Raw genomic sequence first — 15,849 nt, forward strand, 5'->3', positions numbered from 1 at the left:
AAAGTCAATAACAAGATCTTGCCTTTTTTACATTTGGTTAGGGCCTAGCCAAAATCTGTAAACTGAATTCACTCCAGAAATGAAGTCAAACCATCCAACTCTTCAGTTTTGCACTATTGTACAATAGTAAACTGCTTTTCTTTGGAATCTCTGCTGAGCACCAGTGTCCATTTATAGCCCATTTAGCAGAAATACATAAAGAACACGAAGCATGCTCAGGAGCCCCATCTCCCCTCTAACACATTTGCACAGTGCAGCCCAAAACTGGTTGCTGAGAGCACATAAAAGCTAATGAGGAGATAAGACCTCATATTTGGAAACTCCTGAGCCTCTTTTCATGCTTATATAACAGCACTTGATTTGAAGGGATATACTGCCAAATGGCACAACTCGAAGTACTTGCTCTAATGCTCTTACAAGCCTTTTGCCTTGCCATGTATGAAAGGCTCAATGTGTTATTCTCTGGGGGATTCTCTGCTGCTGCTTTCTGTGAAGTTCTCTGGCCTTCAGATGGGTTTGACTGAACCCAGATTAAACAAAGTAAATTAATTAAATGAGATATGGAGATAAAATAAGGACACTCCCTGCATGGTGATGCTACATTACTGTTTATACAGAAACTAAACAGAGAGGCTCCGCTGGTCATTAGAATGTTTTCCTCTCCAACCAAAACACCAGAAATTTCATCAAATTGAATATAACTTACTTTTGTCATCATCGTAAGATCCTCCAGAGCTATTACTGTACCTCGATTCCAGTCGGGTATGTGCTCTGATGACATTACTGAACCTTCAAATACAAGAAAAAAAAAACTTCATTAAAAACACAGACTGATATTAAACATCTGGGCTTTATGTTTACCCTAAAAAAAAAAAACAAAAACATTTCCTTAAGCATTCACTTTTACACAGGAGTAGACAGCAAATGAATGTAATGCTGATTCTTTCCACAAAACATTTTTGCAGCCAGTTTCTGAGAAGTTCTAACAGTGTGCTCCTGTGTCAAAAGCCTTTAAATTAAGCAAAGGGAAATTCTCATGCTGCAAATGTGTGATTTTTTTTTAAGGAAGAAACTGCTAAGGATGAACTGAGATATAAACTGTTCATAGCTAGTATTTGTCACAGATCAGGCTCATGGGTAAAATCCGGCCAAACTGATAAAGCACTCAAAGCACGGTACTAATAACATCAAGGTTGTGGGTTCAACCCCCATATGGGCCATTCACTTCAGAGTTGGACTCCACGATCCTTGTGGGTCACTTCCAGCTCAGAATATTTTGTGATTCTGTAACTGACTGGAAAGTCCAAAGCCAAGCTCATACAGGTAACCAAGCAGGAAAAACTACAGCAGATCACCCTTCAAGTGGAAAATCCAGCAAATGCCAGAGCAGACCTAATAGAGAAGTTAAGGGATATGAGAGCCAGAGCAAACTGCTCACAGCTGTCCTCAAATCTGCCACTGATTCATGCTAAGTTGACTTTTCCTGGTGATCGCCTTTGACTTCCCCACCTTGTGTTCCCAGGGTAATCAGACCTGAAGTGGAATGAGAGGAGCCGTACTGACAGCTCACAAACTAGCGGTGATCTAAAAACATCACCATTCCTGCAGAGCTAGAAAACTAATTACAAATAACCATCAAACAAGACTGAAGATTTTCTAGACAAAATTCAATTCAATTTCTTACTAATGTTCACGCACCTTAGTGCAAGTTATTTCACTACACATCAACATATTACATTGTTTCCAAAGCATGCGTGTCCCATAAGCACGCAATAAATTCCCTGTGCAGTTGACAAAAACGCATTGTGAGCCATCCAATACATGGCATTCTACCTATGACCTTCATTATTTCATATGTCCTGGCATATGGAGTGAATATTAATGGGCACTCTAAGATTGACACACTGGTTTTGAAGTGCAGATGCACTTACAGAAAATTTTCCTTTGTCTTCTGAGGTATCTTTCAGCAGGATCCTGAATACCAGTATCAGAACTTTGTAATTTTCCTTTAATTTTTATCATAAAGTCTCTGGCAGATCTGAATTATAAAAACCTTTTTGGAGTCACATTTAAAACTTATTTAAGACAAGAAATCCTGACTTGAACTATTGTAAGAGACATTTGCTCAACTTGGCTGTAAATCAACTAAAAATTTATCTTAAAGCTATGCAGCCATAAACATTCAGGTAAAGAATAATAAAAAATTCAGAGGAAAAAATGATTTTATTATCCTTTTAAGTATATTTCTAGTGCATATGTTGAAAAACATCACTTAGAGTAAAATCTGTTTTACTAACAATTTGAAACTTAGCATTGAGTGCCATTTTCTACTTACATTTAAATTAGCCGACACATCTAACAAACCTGACAAAATGCTACTCTTGTTTGTAACAGGGAGAGAGCAAGTAATTCAAAAGTTTGGAAGTACAGAAAGGTTTGCTCACATAATTTTCTCTGCACCTCTAAGCCCTGAACCTTAGGGAAGGAGGGTTGGACTACTGAAGTCATATTAGTGGCTATCAGTGACTAATGTAATACTAATACACTAACTGACAAATGCTATTATAAATTGTCCAAAGTTCTCTTGCAAAACTAAGAGTGTTTCTGTAAGAGAAACAATCTGTATGTCTGTGCTCTAGGATCTGATGGCCCTTAGGCTTTGCATTTACTCATTTGTCATTTGTCAATATATACCATAAGTAGCAGAAGTCTAAACTGAATATATAATTTATAAGCAAGTTATTTTCCATAGCTGTCCTCTACAAAACATTTCATCTGGACAAAGGAGGTGTCCTTGTATTCACTGACATAAATCTGCAAACTAAATTTATTCTCTCTCCATGAAGTCAAACGGTGTGATCAAATCTGATTTTTCATAAAGACTTTAGTAGTCATTTTTTGGTGCACATTCCTAATTTTTTCTTTCACCTTTGTGGATAATTCCTACAAATGACTTCCGTAGCACAATTCATCGAATGTAGGTTTGACAGTTCTTCCTTTAAAATTAAACAAGAGTCAGGAAATAGAATAATGATAATAGCTTAAAAAAATACTACACATACTGGGATAATGCCACTTAGGATCAATCTGAGCACCAGAGCTCCTCACAGTACAATGCAGAACTTTGTCCAACATCTCACCCTCAGCCTAGGAAAACACATACATTTTGGAGGAAAAAAACCCAAGCCACAAACCTTTCATCATTCTCTTTCACCACTCTGTTCTCCTCTGCATCAGGAAAACTATCTTGGCCAGCTACAACAGTGTTACTGCTGGAGGTGGTTCCTGTTAATGAGATGTGAACAAGAACACCTGTTAGATGCAGCAGATGGCAGCTGCAAAGCAATAAAAGCTCATAACTCTCAGGCTTTTTTAGCAGCTACAGTTAAAGTGACCATCTTGCATCCTCGCACACATGAATGAATGAACACTGTTACTTCTACAGACCAGGACCTGCTTCCATGGCTGGAGGGTGTAAAGTTCACATGCTTTGAGAAGTACATTAACAGAATGATGGTGGTCTACTCCTTAAACTAAGCTCATGCTCAAGAGACATAGTCTAGTGTTTTTCAAGGATTTGGCAAAACATTTGCAATGTTAAATGTGGGGTTGGTTTTCAAGTATATTTGACTACTGCAGCTTGGAAAATGGCATTAGGCCTTTCAAAACAGAACTGCCACACCCTTGAAGCTCTGTTTTCAGGAAACTCTGCTTGATGTATCTGCTGTGTTCACAGCATTGATGACGATTTCTTGTTCTGAGTAAAACAACCACTAGAGAGTGGAGTTTTCTGAAGAGTGGCAGAATTCTGAACAGCATCAAATATTAGTAATACGCTATTAAAATAGTTACGATAATTAAGCACACGTTAACAACGCATATACATCATTAGGAATGAAAAAGAACTGTAATTTAGATATGCAACAAGGTCCTGAAATTTGTGCTTTATGTACACAGTTCTGAATGGATGCAAAAGTAAGAGATTGTTTTTTGCAAAGAGATGAAGACTCAAAAGAGCAGGAGAGCATAAAGAAAACACATTCAGGTCATACCAGAAGCTGCAGCTGAGGCTTTGTTACTGGCAGCAAAACGGTAAAATGGAGGATTATCACAATGTTGGACTATGGGGTTCACTGGGTCCGTTTGCTGCAGCTCAAACAGAAGCTCTTCCATTGTCTGAATAGTGTTATTGCGACACAGATATATCGCAACCTTCTTTATCTGTGGAAGAAAGTAACAGTTGTTAAACTCTGACCAAAGTGAATTTCCAAAGGAATCAATGAGTGTTACACTGCAGTACTGAAATTATCTAGAATGCAAGTGTTGTTCCTGGACAGACACCACACCACAACTGTTCAAGCATACAGTTCATACAGAAATAAAACTTCTCACTTTGACATCAAGATCATTTCCCCAGCAGACTGACCCTATGATTTACTTGCTTCAAAGTTTTTGCTTACCATTCACAACAAATTGTTTATGTACATAACTATGTAACATGCACATCTACAAAACTGTAGCTGTGGTCACAAAGAATAAGCCAGGCTTTGAGTTGCTACTCGTATCTGTAAGCAAAGTAATAGCTAATGGAAGAAAGGCAGAACAATTGTGTACACAGACTTCATGTATCCTGATTTGAAAAATCTGAGAGTATAATTTATAGAAACTCTTGAAATTTCTATAAATCTTTTAACAAGACCTCAAATCTGCACTGCAGCAATGAGGACTGTTGAGATACTGAGACCAAATTCAGCTGTATTCTTGAGGAAAAAAACCCTGATCACTATTAAAAGCAGAGACTCTCTCCAGCTCAAAACCACTTGATTCATAAACTGCTGGAGCTGGGACACCATATGGGGAATATCTCTCTGTGCTTGCCTGCTTGTTTTGTAGATGTGCTTAAACAGGTGCTTAAAGGGAAGCTAACATATTAGACTGAACAGCCTGTTGGCCTCACCAAGTATTGCCATTCTTATACTCTTAAATACTTCCATTAAAATAATTTCCTTACTGCTTCTCTTTCCCTTTATTTTCTTTTTTATTTTTTCCCTTGGAGAAAATGCGCATATGCAGTCTCTTTTACTCTACTGTGCTAAAAATTTCTCAGGGACTTTCCAGAGACAAATCCATCTTCTTGAGGCTTATTTCTGGTTGGGCTCACAGTGCCACTTTCAGCCTCTCTCACCACTGAAGGGGTCACATTCCCAACACTGAGTCTTTGCTGAAGAGGTTTCTGAACTGTAAATACTAAGAAATCTTTCAGTACATAATGTGAAAGAATGGACAGCTCAGCAATTTTTACTGGGGCACTGGGAAAAAAAATGCTTAAAGGAAACATAAGAGACAAAGCAATTAATTTAGATGATAAAAAAATATTTTAAAATGTGAGTCAGGCATGCTTTTGGCTTGGACCCACACAGGGAGAACAGATGGCCAAAGGCACAAAGCAGCTGGTGACTGCCTCAGGGCACAAGGGGCTTCTAAAGGGGATGGGTAAACTGGCAATTTTGCAGCTCTGTGCTCTTTTAAGCCCAGGTGACCTGGAACACTGCTGATAAACTGTCCAAATGATCTTTATTTGCTAGCTTGTATCTGTTATTTACATGATAATGGAAGACACATGTTCATGGTATCAGCAATCTTGTGTAGTTAACAGTGTAGTTAGGTAGGATTTCTTATCTGTAAACTCCAGGGCATTAGCAGAACACTGAGCAGATGCATGTGATAAGACCAGTGTATTTTCCTACTCCAGACAAAGCTATCAACAAAGGAGTGACTCATAAGCACACTCAGGCTTCCTACAGAAGCTAAAAACTTTTTCAGATTTTGCAAAATCTGAGAATCAGACTTTTGACTCAACATGACAAAACACAGACTAACTGGGTGGTAGAAAACATGGGAACCTTGTCAGCTGCTGCTGCCACCAGCCATGAGAAGCCTGGGTGGGACACCAGAAAAGTCCCACAGGCAAAATACGAGATGCTGAGCATATGAAGCTGGAGATGTAAGAACAGACTGCTCTCCTGATGTAAGAAGACTGTACTGTCCTGGAGGAGGACAGGACTGTGAAAGCCAAGGCTTTGAGGCAAAAAGAAAAAGACTTTGAAGAAAGAAGTGCACTGGGTGGAGGGGGTTTGAGGAAAGGCTGCTCAGAGTTGTGGCATGGCAACAGTTATGGAAAAAGGAGGTGCTGAAAGCTTTGGCCTGGCAAGTATCTGGATGGGCGATAAGGTATGTGAGGGGCTCCTGGGCAACAGGTGACAGGGTTATCAGGCTTTTCCAGTCAGGCTACATAAGGAGTCAGCACAGGACTACTCCTTCCTCTCAGAAAACTGCTCCTGTTCCTTTTGTAAGCTGTCAGAAATGAGGGTAACAGCCCTCATTTTCTGTTTTCTCTCATAATAGGTGATTTCCACTTGTTCTCTGCCAACATAGATGGAGACCACCTTAATCCCGAGTCTGTCATAGATTGTAGGATGAGGCAGGCTGGAAAGAAGCTGGGAAGTCTCTCATCTAAACTCCTGCTCAAAGCATGGTCAACACTGAATGGAAAGCCTCTGTAACAATTGAAGGAAAGAGCTTATTTCATATCAACCCCTTTGTTTTCCTCTCATATGAACCTTGAGCTTTTTCTTACACCAATTCCACTTTCCAATTTTTCTACTTTTGACTGGCTAGGCATATATATACATTGATTTGAGAATATAGAACAATAAACCCTACAAATGAAAGGAAACAAATGGGATACCTATGGTACAAAAACAATATTTTGAGGATTTTTACGGGGTTCTTTATTTTCTTTAATCTGATATCCATAGTAGTTATTATAAACAATTTGGGCAAACTATTATTTCAGCAACTGTAAATTAAGTGTGTTTATGAGGCTTTTTAGATAAATTTCAGATTTATTTCAGGGAAATAAATGGAAAGAGGCAAACTAATAAAAAAACATATTGTAATTGGGCTGGAAAATTCACTAAATTTAGATTCTGTTTCACTCAGCAACTGAGCAAAAAGAAACATGAGAATGGAAGTAGCCTGTTTTTCTCAGACAGCCCTGATTTTATTTTAACTTGAATAGTAACAATATCCAGCACAGTTTGAGTTGCACATTGCAGCAACCGTTAGATAATTTATGACAGTCATGCAGAGGCAGAAGTTGATATGGTAAGGAACTTATAAAGGGTAACTATCTTCTGTCTCTTGAGATGTCCCACAGAAAGCTCTAGTCTGCTAAACAAAAGGATGTAGCATTTTCAGGCAATTTATAGGCACTCTCTGTTACTGTCCCCATTCACAGACATGCAAGGTTTCTCTTTGTTTGAGAGAAACCCACCTCTCACTTGCAATGGGGTATGCTGCAGGCTGAGATTTGAACTACTCAATTTCCTTTTTTTAATTTTCAGTTTCCTGGCACTTTTATTCCTGCCATTTAATTTTGTTCAGTGTGTTGGTATTTCTTGTTTTTGATACAGAAATTAATTTTATGCAGGTAATAGCTGTTTTCTTCACTACAACCTGTGTAATTAGCAGTAAATAAAATAAAGTGCAAAGACTTACATAGGGTAAAAGGATGGTATCACTGCTAACACCACACAAACTAATGAGGAACTGCAGTGTTATCCTGAGGTTGTTACTCCATTTTTCATTGTTGGCCAAAGCATTCCAGACATTTTCCATCTCTGGTCCAGGAATTTCATCTCCATACTGCAAAGAATCATAGGCATACATTCCTTGAAATATGCAGACTTCCAAACTAAAGCATGTTCTTTTACAACATTTTCTCACTCAAAAAATTACCAGTGAAATGCTGTAAAAAGTTACAAAACAGTATTTTAAATAGCTACCTGACAGATTTCAGAGCATTAACTCCATTTAAAACTATTTAGGTTCTGATCCACAGAAGTACTTAAATCTAAGAGAACATAAAAGTCTTGAGGACTGTAAATTCAAAAAGTAATCCTAAAATTAAGCAAGTTTTGTTTGATTGGTACAGACTATTCCAGTGTAAAATTTCTGGTACTAGAGGGAAGAAACAAAAGTTTCACAGGTTAGTTTCTTTGTTTGATTTGCTTTTTTACCTTAGCTGTCATATACATGAGATTATTAAGAACCAGGGAGGTGGCCTCAGGTGAGCCCCAGCCATTGCCTTTTAGTCCACTTGTGACTGCTATTTCCCCATCCTTGTCCTTCAGTTCATCTTCTGGAGTGGTAGGGCTTGAGCCAGGGAGGAGCAGTCTGTTGTCTACCAGTTCAATATTATGAAGCCATGGTAGCAGATAGGTAAGCATGATCTGTCTTCCATTTGGATGTGTTGTTGGAAATCGCTGGCTTACCTCTAAAACAGTAAGAATTGAAAAGGATAACATATTCATTTATGATGGAAACCCTAAATACACTGTTTAAATCACATTTCTGATATTTGTTAGGCTACCTGATAGTTTTTACTTTGCACACCACAAGCATAAAAACATGTTCTTGAATTTCCTGAAGAGAAAGATACAGTTAGTTCAGTAATAGCAAGAAATTGGTCATACCTTCTGTCTAAAATAACTAACTCAGTCTGGGCTTAGAAACAGAAAGTTACCCCTTCTTACTGTGTCATGTTATATATTAAGTAAGGTGGATGTCAATAAAGAGGAAAAAGGATAATTCAGTTACTGGTGGTTACTCTAGAATTCCAAGAGCTTCTGGAGAATATACAAAAGTGTTTTGCAGATTACAAATGCCTCACTGGCCTCCAGGTTTCTAAGCTATTGTTTAAATCATAAGGCACTTATACTGAGTTTACAAAAAAAAATCGTGCATATACTGGGATCCTACTTCCTGTGGGAATGTCTATAAAATTCATAGCTGGCTGTCAATTTAGGAATGCTTGTATACAGCACTTTATATAGTTTACAAAAAAGAACTGGCACTGTAAGGCAAAGGGATTTGGAAAATCTGGGATAAGAAATACGGCTTCCTGCCAAAGTGAGTCACATTATCTCTCTGTACCAGAATTCTTCTGTAAAATCAGTAGAGCAAACATTTCCTTTTTTTACTCACTCCCTGGTTTTTAAAAATCATGAAGACACAGACTGTTCTTTCCTCCTTATGATTCTAGATGTACAGAAAGGCTGTCTCACTTGGACTGTAATATCCGGTATATCTGAGATTTTTGTAAATGACACAGTCTTTACAGCAACATGAGTAGATGATACCAGAGATAATGAACAGCATTTGCTTAATGACAAATGAGCCATGAGAATTTTCCTACACCAGTTATTTATAACTCATGGTATCTTGGGCACTGAGAAATGTAAGGGTGATGTATTGCTCCTTTACCCTCCCTCCAGCCCCTACAGACTGAGTAAAAACAACAGAAAAGGATTTTAAGAGCCAGTAAAAATTCCCACGATTACAGACATTTGCATTCTATTATTTAAAAACTAGAGCAACACATAAGATTGATTAAAACAGATAGATATGTCTCAAAACTTCATTGTTCCCAGGAATGGTCTCACAGTGGGCATATTCTGAATTGTGCTCCTGCAGGTCTCATTCTTTAACACATTTCTCAGTAATCTTGAAAATATATATTTCTGAGAAAATTAAAAAAATGCTGAGACATGCAGATGTGGCAAATAACAAAAAGTAGAGATCACTTAGAGTAATTTGAATAATTGGTAGAACTGGACACAAGCAATCAATCTGCCTAAAGTCAAAGTCATGTTTATATAGAATGAAGAAATACATCCTCACAAGTATGATCTTTGCAAATTCATGTGTAAGAAGAATCACATGAGAACCCATCATAGTAGAGTTTGCCAATGTCATTTTACCTCATTCAGAGCACTTGTAATTTCAAAGTTAGCCCAAGATCACATAAGTGGCACAGAGTTCCCAAAGAGGGTTTCTGTACATTGTGTCAGTATCTCTAGGAAATATATATTGGATTCCCAAATCTGATTTGACCTGAACCAGAACAAAAACAGATCAAGCTATATTTATAAACAGAACTGTGGTTCAAAATGGTAGCAGTCTAGCATTTGTTAAAAAAAAAAAAAGTGAAGGAGATAATAAGTCAAATAAATACAGGTACCTGAAAAAAGTGGAAGGGTAAGTTCAGGATACATCCTTGCTAGTTCGTATGAAAGAAGGGCAAGTGAGACACTGTAAAGAGGTGGCAATGGACCATGTGTCCCATACAAGATACTGCCTGGTCTTTGCTCAGCTACCTTTTTTGAATAAACAAAAAGCTTTGATTCAAGTATCTATAAGACAAAAGAAAAAAAAAAAGGAATGAGACAATAAAAATTGATTAATTCAGGAAATATCAGCAATTGAAGTTTAGCTGTCAGAGAATGCTCTGTATGTTTCAGAGTACATGCTCCAAATATGAAAGACACAAATGATAACATTCATTTCTATATAAATATTTGCATAAGTTTCTATAGCCAAGACAAAACTGATTGTTTCTTTTCGAAACAAAACTAATGTGCAGTACTTTATAACAAGTTTACCAGAAAAGTCTCCAAGGACAGAAGGAAAAAATAAGTAGCTGATACATGCCTGCATAAGTTGCATGGAGATTTCATAAATCTCTCTGTTGGTGTCAGATGCCTTGAACAGCACCAAATTTAAAAGTGTCACAATATCAAAAGGATAGTTCCTAGAAGAATGAACAGAACATTTTTGTGAATGCTGGTGAGGAATGAAGATTATATTCACTCTGATTTACTCTGTAATATGGTCTAAAGAGAATGTAATCTTTCTTTTTTCTCTTCTACCATCAGAATATGGTAAGGGCAGCTCTTATGAATACACACTGCTTGATCAAAGGACCATCTGGTGAATGGGAAGAAAGAAAGGATTATTTATAATTACCTTGGACTAATGCTTAGGAATGCACTGAGTTACCCACAATGAGAAATGGAACACCTGTGTCTATGACTGTCAATTCTTTTTAATTTATAGCATAAACTGTTTACAGGACAGGCTGACACCCATGCAAGAAAATGGGGAGCATGAAAATTTCCAGTGATAAAGAATTTTTTAAGCCAAGCTGCAATTAAAATAGTCCCTTTGGACAAAAGACACTATCTCTGACATGAACATTCTAAGGTATTAGACAATTCTATGAAAATTGTTTTCAAAGAGTAAATATTAAGAACCACTTCAAAAAGCCTTCTATCTATAAAGTCAACATCAATTGTAAGGTTAAACATATCAAAGTGTTAACTTAATGAGAATATTGTTAGAGGAGTAAATCCCACATCACAATATTTGGATTTGCACTAAATAGGTCTCTGTTTTCTCATGATGATTTGTAAATGCACTGACTGACTTGTGAACCATCAATTTATCACCCTAGATGTCAGCTACAGTGCTCCTGGATGGCTGCAGGATGCCTATTTGGACTTTTTAATATGGCAGACACATGTGTGGCATGGGACATTCTTGGTAATTCCATATATTAGCTGCAAGCCAAACTCTGTAACTAGCTCTTTGCCCTTCCACAGCTTAAAAAAATAAATACAAAAAGAAAATAAATGAAGGAAGGTGGCTTCTTTGTAGAAAGTTGGATGGACATCATCAGTTGCTGTTCATTTTACAGGTAGTTTAAGCAGTGGTCTCCTGATACATTTTGTCAAATGATAGAGGGAAAAGTATTAACAGCTTTCAAATATTAATAAAAATTCCCAACTTGCTAGAAAGAGGACTTTCCATTCAAAATAAATCACAAAGATCATACTCTAATTTTTTTACTGTCAGAAAGGAAAAGAATAATTTTTAAATCACAGTAGCACAGGTAACACAATTTGAGGAAAAAATACTGGCTTAAACTGCTATGTTTCTGTATTCATTAAAATAAAAACCCTGCTAACATAACTGAATTTACAAACACTAAATTCCATTCATATTTTAAAAATTCTCCATGCAATGCAGTCTCTCATCTAGTTGTTCCTGCGAGAACAAAACAGTGTTGCAGGAAAACTATGAAATTCGTGACTTATTTTGATTTTCCAAATCCCAATTATTTCTCTATTGAGTATTTCTCTGTGTTGATCAGACATCTTGCCAAATTATTTTTGTGAAGAGTAAATTTTCACATTTATTTTAATAAGATGCAAATTACTGCATTATTTAATTTCTCTATAAACTTTTTCTTTGAAAATAAAAAAAGGGATAGAGTTTCATGAAGGCCTGACACAAAGCAATATTTGTATTCATGTCTTCATGTAGCTTGTGCTTGCTCAGCCTTAGCAGTAATGATGATACCAGTTGACAGGAAAGGAACTAAACAAATCAAATGAGTCAGTTTAGAAAAAGAACATGACTTTCAAGATAATGACAAGTCAAAATAATGACTTTCAAGCTATTGGTATTTAAAAAAAATTTCCTTTTAAAAATTAAATTAAAAAACCACCCCAAATATTTTAAAACCAGATTTATGACCTACATTCAAATAAAACTGTTGTAGCTTTGTTTGTATCTTTCTGAGCAAAATAGCATCAAAATTCCCCAGATTTCATATATACCTGCAGTAAGAAAATCTTCTACCTAGCACATCAGTTTGTTTTCAGAATCATGAAAATCAAGCAATACAGTCCAAAAAACCATTTGAGAAGATGTGAGTGCGAACTACAGCTCCTAACAATGCAGTGAGCTGAACCTTCAGTTTTCTTTACATTTGAAAGTGTAGATTAATAAATTAATTAATACCTGCTTCCACACACAGTTGCAATGGCTTTGAAACACCCAGAGGCAAGCTGGTATGATCCTGTGTAACATCGATCTATAGCCCAGTTGAAGAGATTGATTTGATCAGGATTCAGTTCTAGCAACAGGACCACAACTTCACAGCCAAGCTGGTGAACCTGAGCAAATGTCAAAACATGATTGGTGGGGTCTGATATGTTCATTCTCTAAAATTCTCAGAGTGACACAGGCAAAACAGGGCAAAAATGGAAAATTCAAATATGTCAGAAGAAATCAGAACATTTATAATAAATTTATTTTAGGGATAGCAGAGTTGGAATGTGACTCCGGTTTCAATACTCATAATTTTAAAAAATGGTATGCACAAAGACTACAAAAATGAAAAAAAAAAATTCCAAAATTGGGCACAACAACCAAAAAAAGCAGAATTTATGGAAAATCTAAGATACTTGGTAAGTGTTCTTGGACAACTTCCTTTTATTTCAATTAACTGACTTGTTAACTATTTCCTACTTCGTGTGAATTTCACAGAGTGACAAACTTCCATGTTTATCCTTCTTTTGACTAACACAGAAGCAAGGCAGACAAAGAAAAATACCTTTTACCAAACTGAAAACTTGTATGTTTAATCCAAGTACATCAAGCAATCGAACTACTCTCCCAACAGACTGTGAATCCCTTAATCCTGGTACCACTGCTACAAACACATCACAGCTAAGGCTTGGACTTCATGTTCTTTCTGTACAGGATAGTGCTGGTACACCAAACACCAATGCCTATTAATAATCTGTCACCAAGTGCAGGTGACTGCTTGTAGAGACTGCATATCACTTGCACATATCTTTATAGCTCTGTCTCTACCAACATTTCAAAATCCCATGTAATTTCTGAAGGATTTTCTCTGCAGCTGTTCATTCCTTCTTTAAATTGTTCAACCTTTTTTTTTTCCTAATCAATTACCATTCCCACAGCCTCTATCCTCTAGCTGCTTCACATGCATTGATTTATGTTCTGCTATTTACCTTTCTTTAGGAGAGTTATGTGTGCTGATATGAGAGTTTTAGGGAGAACAGCAGGACAAAGTGCAAGATACCAAAAGGGGAAAGATTCTTGTCTCTCTCTCTCTCCACTTGATATAAATCACCAGTCTACTCCTCCTCAATCAAAGAGGCAGTCCAATCAGCTACAAACACAGAACTATGACTATGTAGGTACAAAGTCGAAGCCCATCTTCACAGAAATGGAAAATGGCAAGAATAATCCATTACATGTTCTTTAAGAAGAAAGAAAACACTTTACAAACTCTTTACTCCCTCAGTACAGTGAGTAACTGCCCATCAGTGTGCCATTTTGGTCAGTACTTACACGTAAGTCTTGACAAGCCAGAATGTTATCAAGCCATTTGTAAAGATATCCATCGGGGGAAAGACCAACATTATCAAACACAGGTCCACAGCAGAGCACAGCCGACATGGCCTGGAAACACATGGAACTTCAGTCACACAAAAAGTAACACAACGAACCTTTCAGAACGATTTGAATCCAGGCTAACAGGACTGCCACTTGCTTTCTGTTTGGAGGCAACTATGGGGAAAATGGTAACAGCTGACTGACTGGTCGAATTCAGTAATTATTTTGCTACAGATTTTACTGGATTCCAGATCATGCTCAAAGCATTTTTGGGGGAGTACTATCTTCAAAATATATTTTGTCATTTTACCCGGTATACATAAATCAAGCCACAAAAAGATTAAAATATATTCAGATGTTTCAATACTATGTTACTGCAATAACTAAAATTGTCTTACAGCAAGTGGTGCAGCTTATATAAGTACATAAGCTATTACTTTCCCAGCTTACTCATGCAGGGGAGTTGTGACTAGTTTTGCCACAGAAGTACATTATTATTGAGCATGTCTCCAGGCAAGCGTGGGAGGCATTCCTGAGTTGTACATTGGTAAAGATTCAGTATCCTGAGGTACTGCTTCTGAACTACACCTAATTTCAGCACCTAAGAGCTCCTTGCTGAATCTGGTAAATGAACAGCTAAGTAAAATTTCAAAATGCACTCTGGTTTTTAAAATAATTAGCCTTGAAAAGTGTCAACAAAGAAAAAAAAATAACTTCAGTGCTATATTCTATGATACCACTGTACATTTACATATGAGCATACAAGTTTGCATCAAGTATGCCAATTCAAATTTCTTTGAAGTTAAAGGAAATAGATCCCACAAAAACTTATATTTTCACTGAAAATTTGCTGTTACTGGCTCCTACAGAGAAACTTTATTACCTTCAATGCACAATACTGGTATCTTGTAATCTGGTGATTTCTGTCACTGTAACGGTCCAGTGGTGTGAACATAATACTGAAAGGTCCTGCCCACTGACTGAATAAGATGAACAGGTGATGCCTCAAGCTCTGCTGAGGGAAGAGAAATCTCCTGTGGTGAACTAAGTGAATAGAAATATAAATAGTTGTGATTTGTTAATATTAAACACACATACATGTGGCACAATGCTTACATGATTTTCAAATTTCTACAAAAAGGGAGGGGTTTTTGTATGTTCAACATAGACTTACTCCAAAGTATCTAAGCTCCTTTAAAAAATCTAACCAAGTCAGTAAGGTGCATCCTATTTCTAAGAGCCTTCAGTTTTGAATTCATGTGTAGTTATACAAACATGTACATCTGACTATAGAAAAGCATTAAAGAATCTAATTATAAAATCAGGGTTTTTCATTGCCTCCTGCATTCCTTTCATGGCAAATATTTATTTGGTTTTTCCAATTCTTTAAATTTGAGCCTAAACAATACGCGTGTCTTACTCTAATAAAGTAATAGGTAGGGGCAATAAATAAAAGAAACTGGGTGGCTCTTTTTTATGTTAAATATGTGGTATATATTCTAAACAGCTGAGTTACCTGAGCAAACGAAAAAAAAGCCTCAGACCTCATCTTCCAGTAATTACATTCAGGCCTTTAAAGCAGAGACTTTTTTTTTTTTGGTTTTTTGCTAATATAATTATGTTATATTTCTGAAGTGATATTGCAATATATAAAAAAAGTGAAATCAACTGGATAAATCTTTGTGATACAATTGGACTCAGGTAACACGGGATACTGTCTCAAGACCTTGGGCA

At 36.8% G+C, this 15,849-nt stretch overlaps 1 protein-coding gene across 2 annotated transcripts in view; it reads right to left on the minus strand.

Annotated features, from left to right (window-relative positions):
- FRY (FRY microtubule binding protein) overlaps positions 1-15,849 on the minus strand; it is a 182,343-nt gene that overhangs the window by 56,210 nt on the left and 110,284 nt on the right. For both annotated transcript variants that reach the window (XM_068181162.1, XM_068181161.1), the window contains 10 exons: positions 14,999-15,159; positions 14,071-14,181; positions 12,709-12,863; positions 10,555-10,654; positions 10,085-10,256; positions 8,082-8,338; positions 7,561-7,707; positions 4,053-4,221; positions 3,195-3,285; positions 707-789 (listed from right to left, as the gene is read on the minus strand). In XM_068181162.1, the coding sequence (XP_068037263.1) occupies positions 707-789; positions 3,195-3,285; positions 4,053-4,221; positions 7,561-7,707; positions 8,082-8,338; positions 10,085-10,256; positions 10,555-10,654; positions 12,709-12,863; positions 14,071-14,181; positions 14,999-15,159 (1,446 nt within the window). The remainder of the gene's footprint in view (positions 1-706; positions 790-3,194; positions 3,286-4,052; positions 4,222-7,560; positions 7,708-8,081; positions 8,339-10,084; positions 10,257-10,554; positions 10,655-12,708; positions 12,864-14,070; positions 14,182-14,998; positions 15,160-15,849) is intronic.

This window comes from Anomalospiza imberbis, chromosome 2 (genome assembly GCF_031753505.1).
Source record: "Anomalospiza imberbis isolate Cuckoo-Finch-1a 21T00152 chromosome 2, ASM3175350v1, whole genome shotgun sequence".
Lineage (NCBI taxonomy): Eukaryota > Metazoa > Chordata > Aves > Passeriformes > Viduidae > Anomalospiza > Anomalospiza imberbis.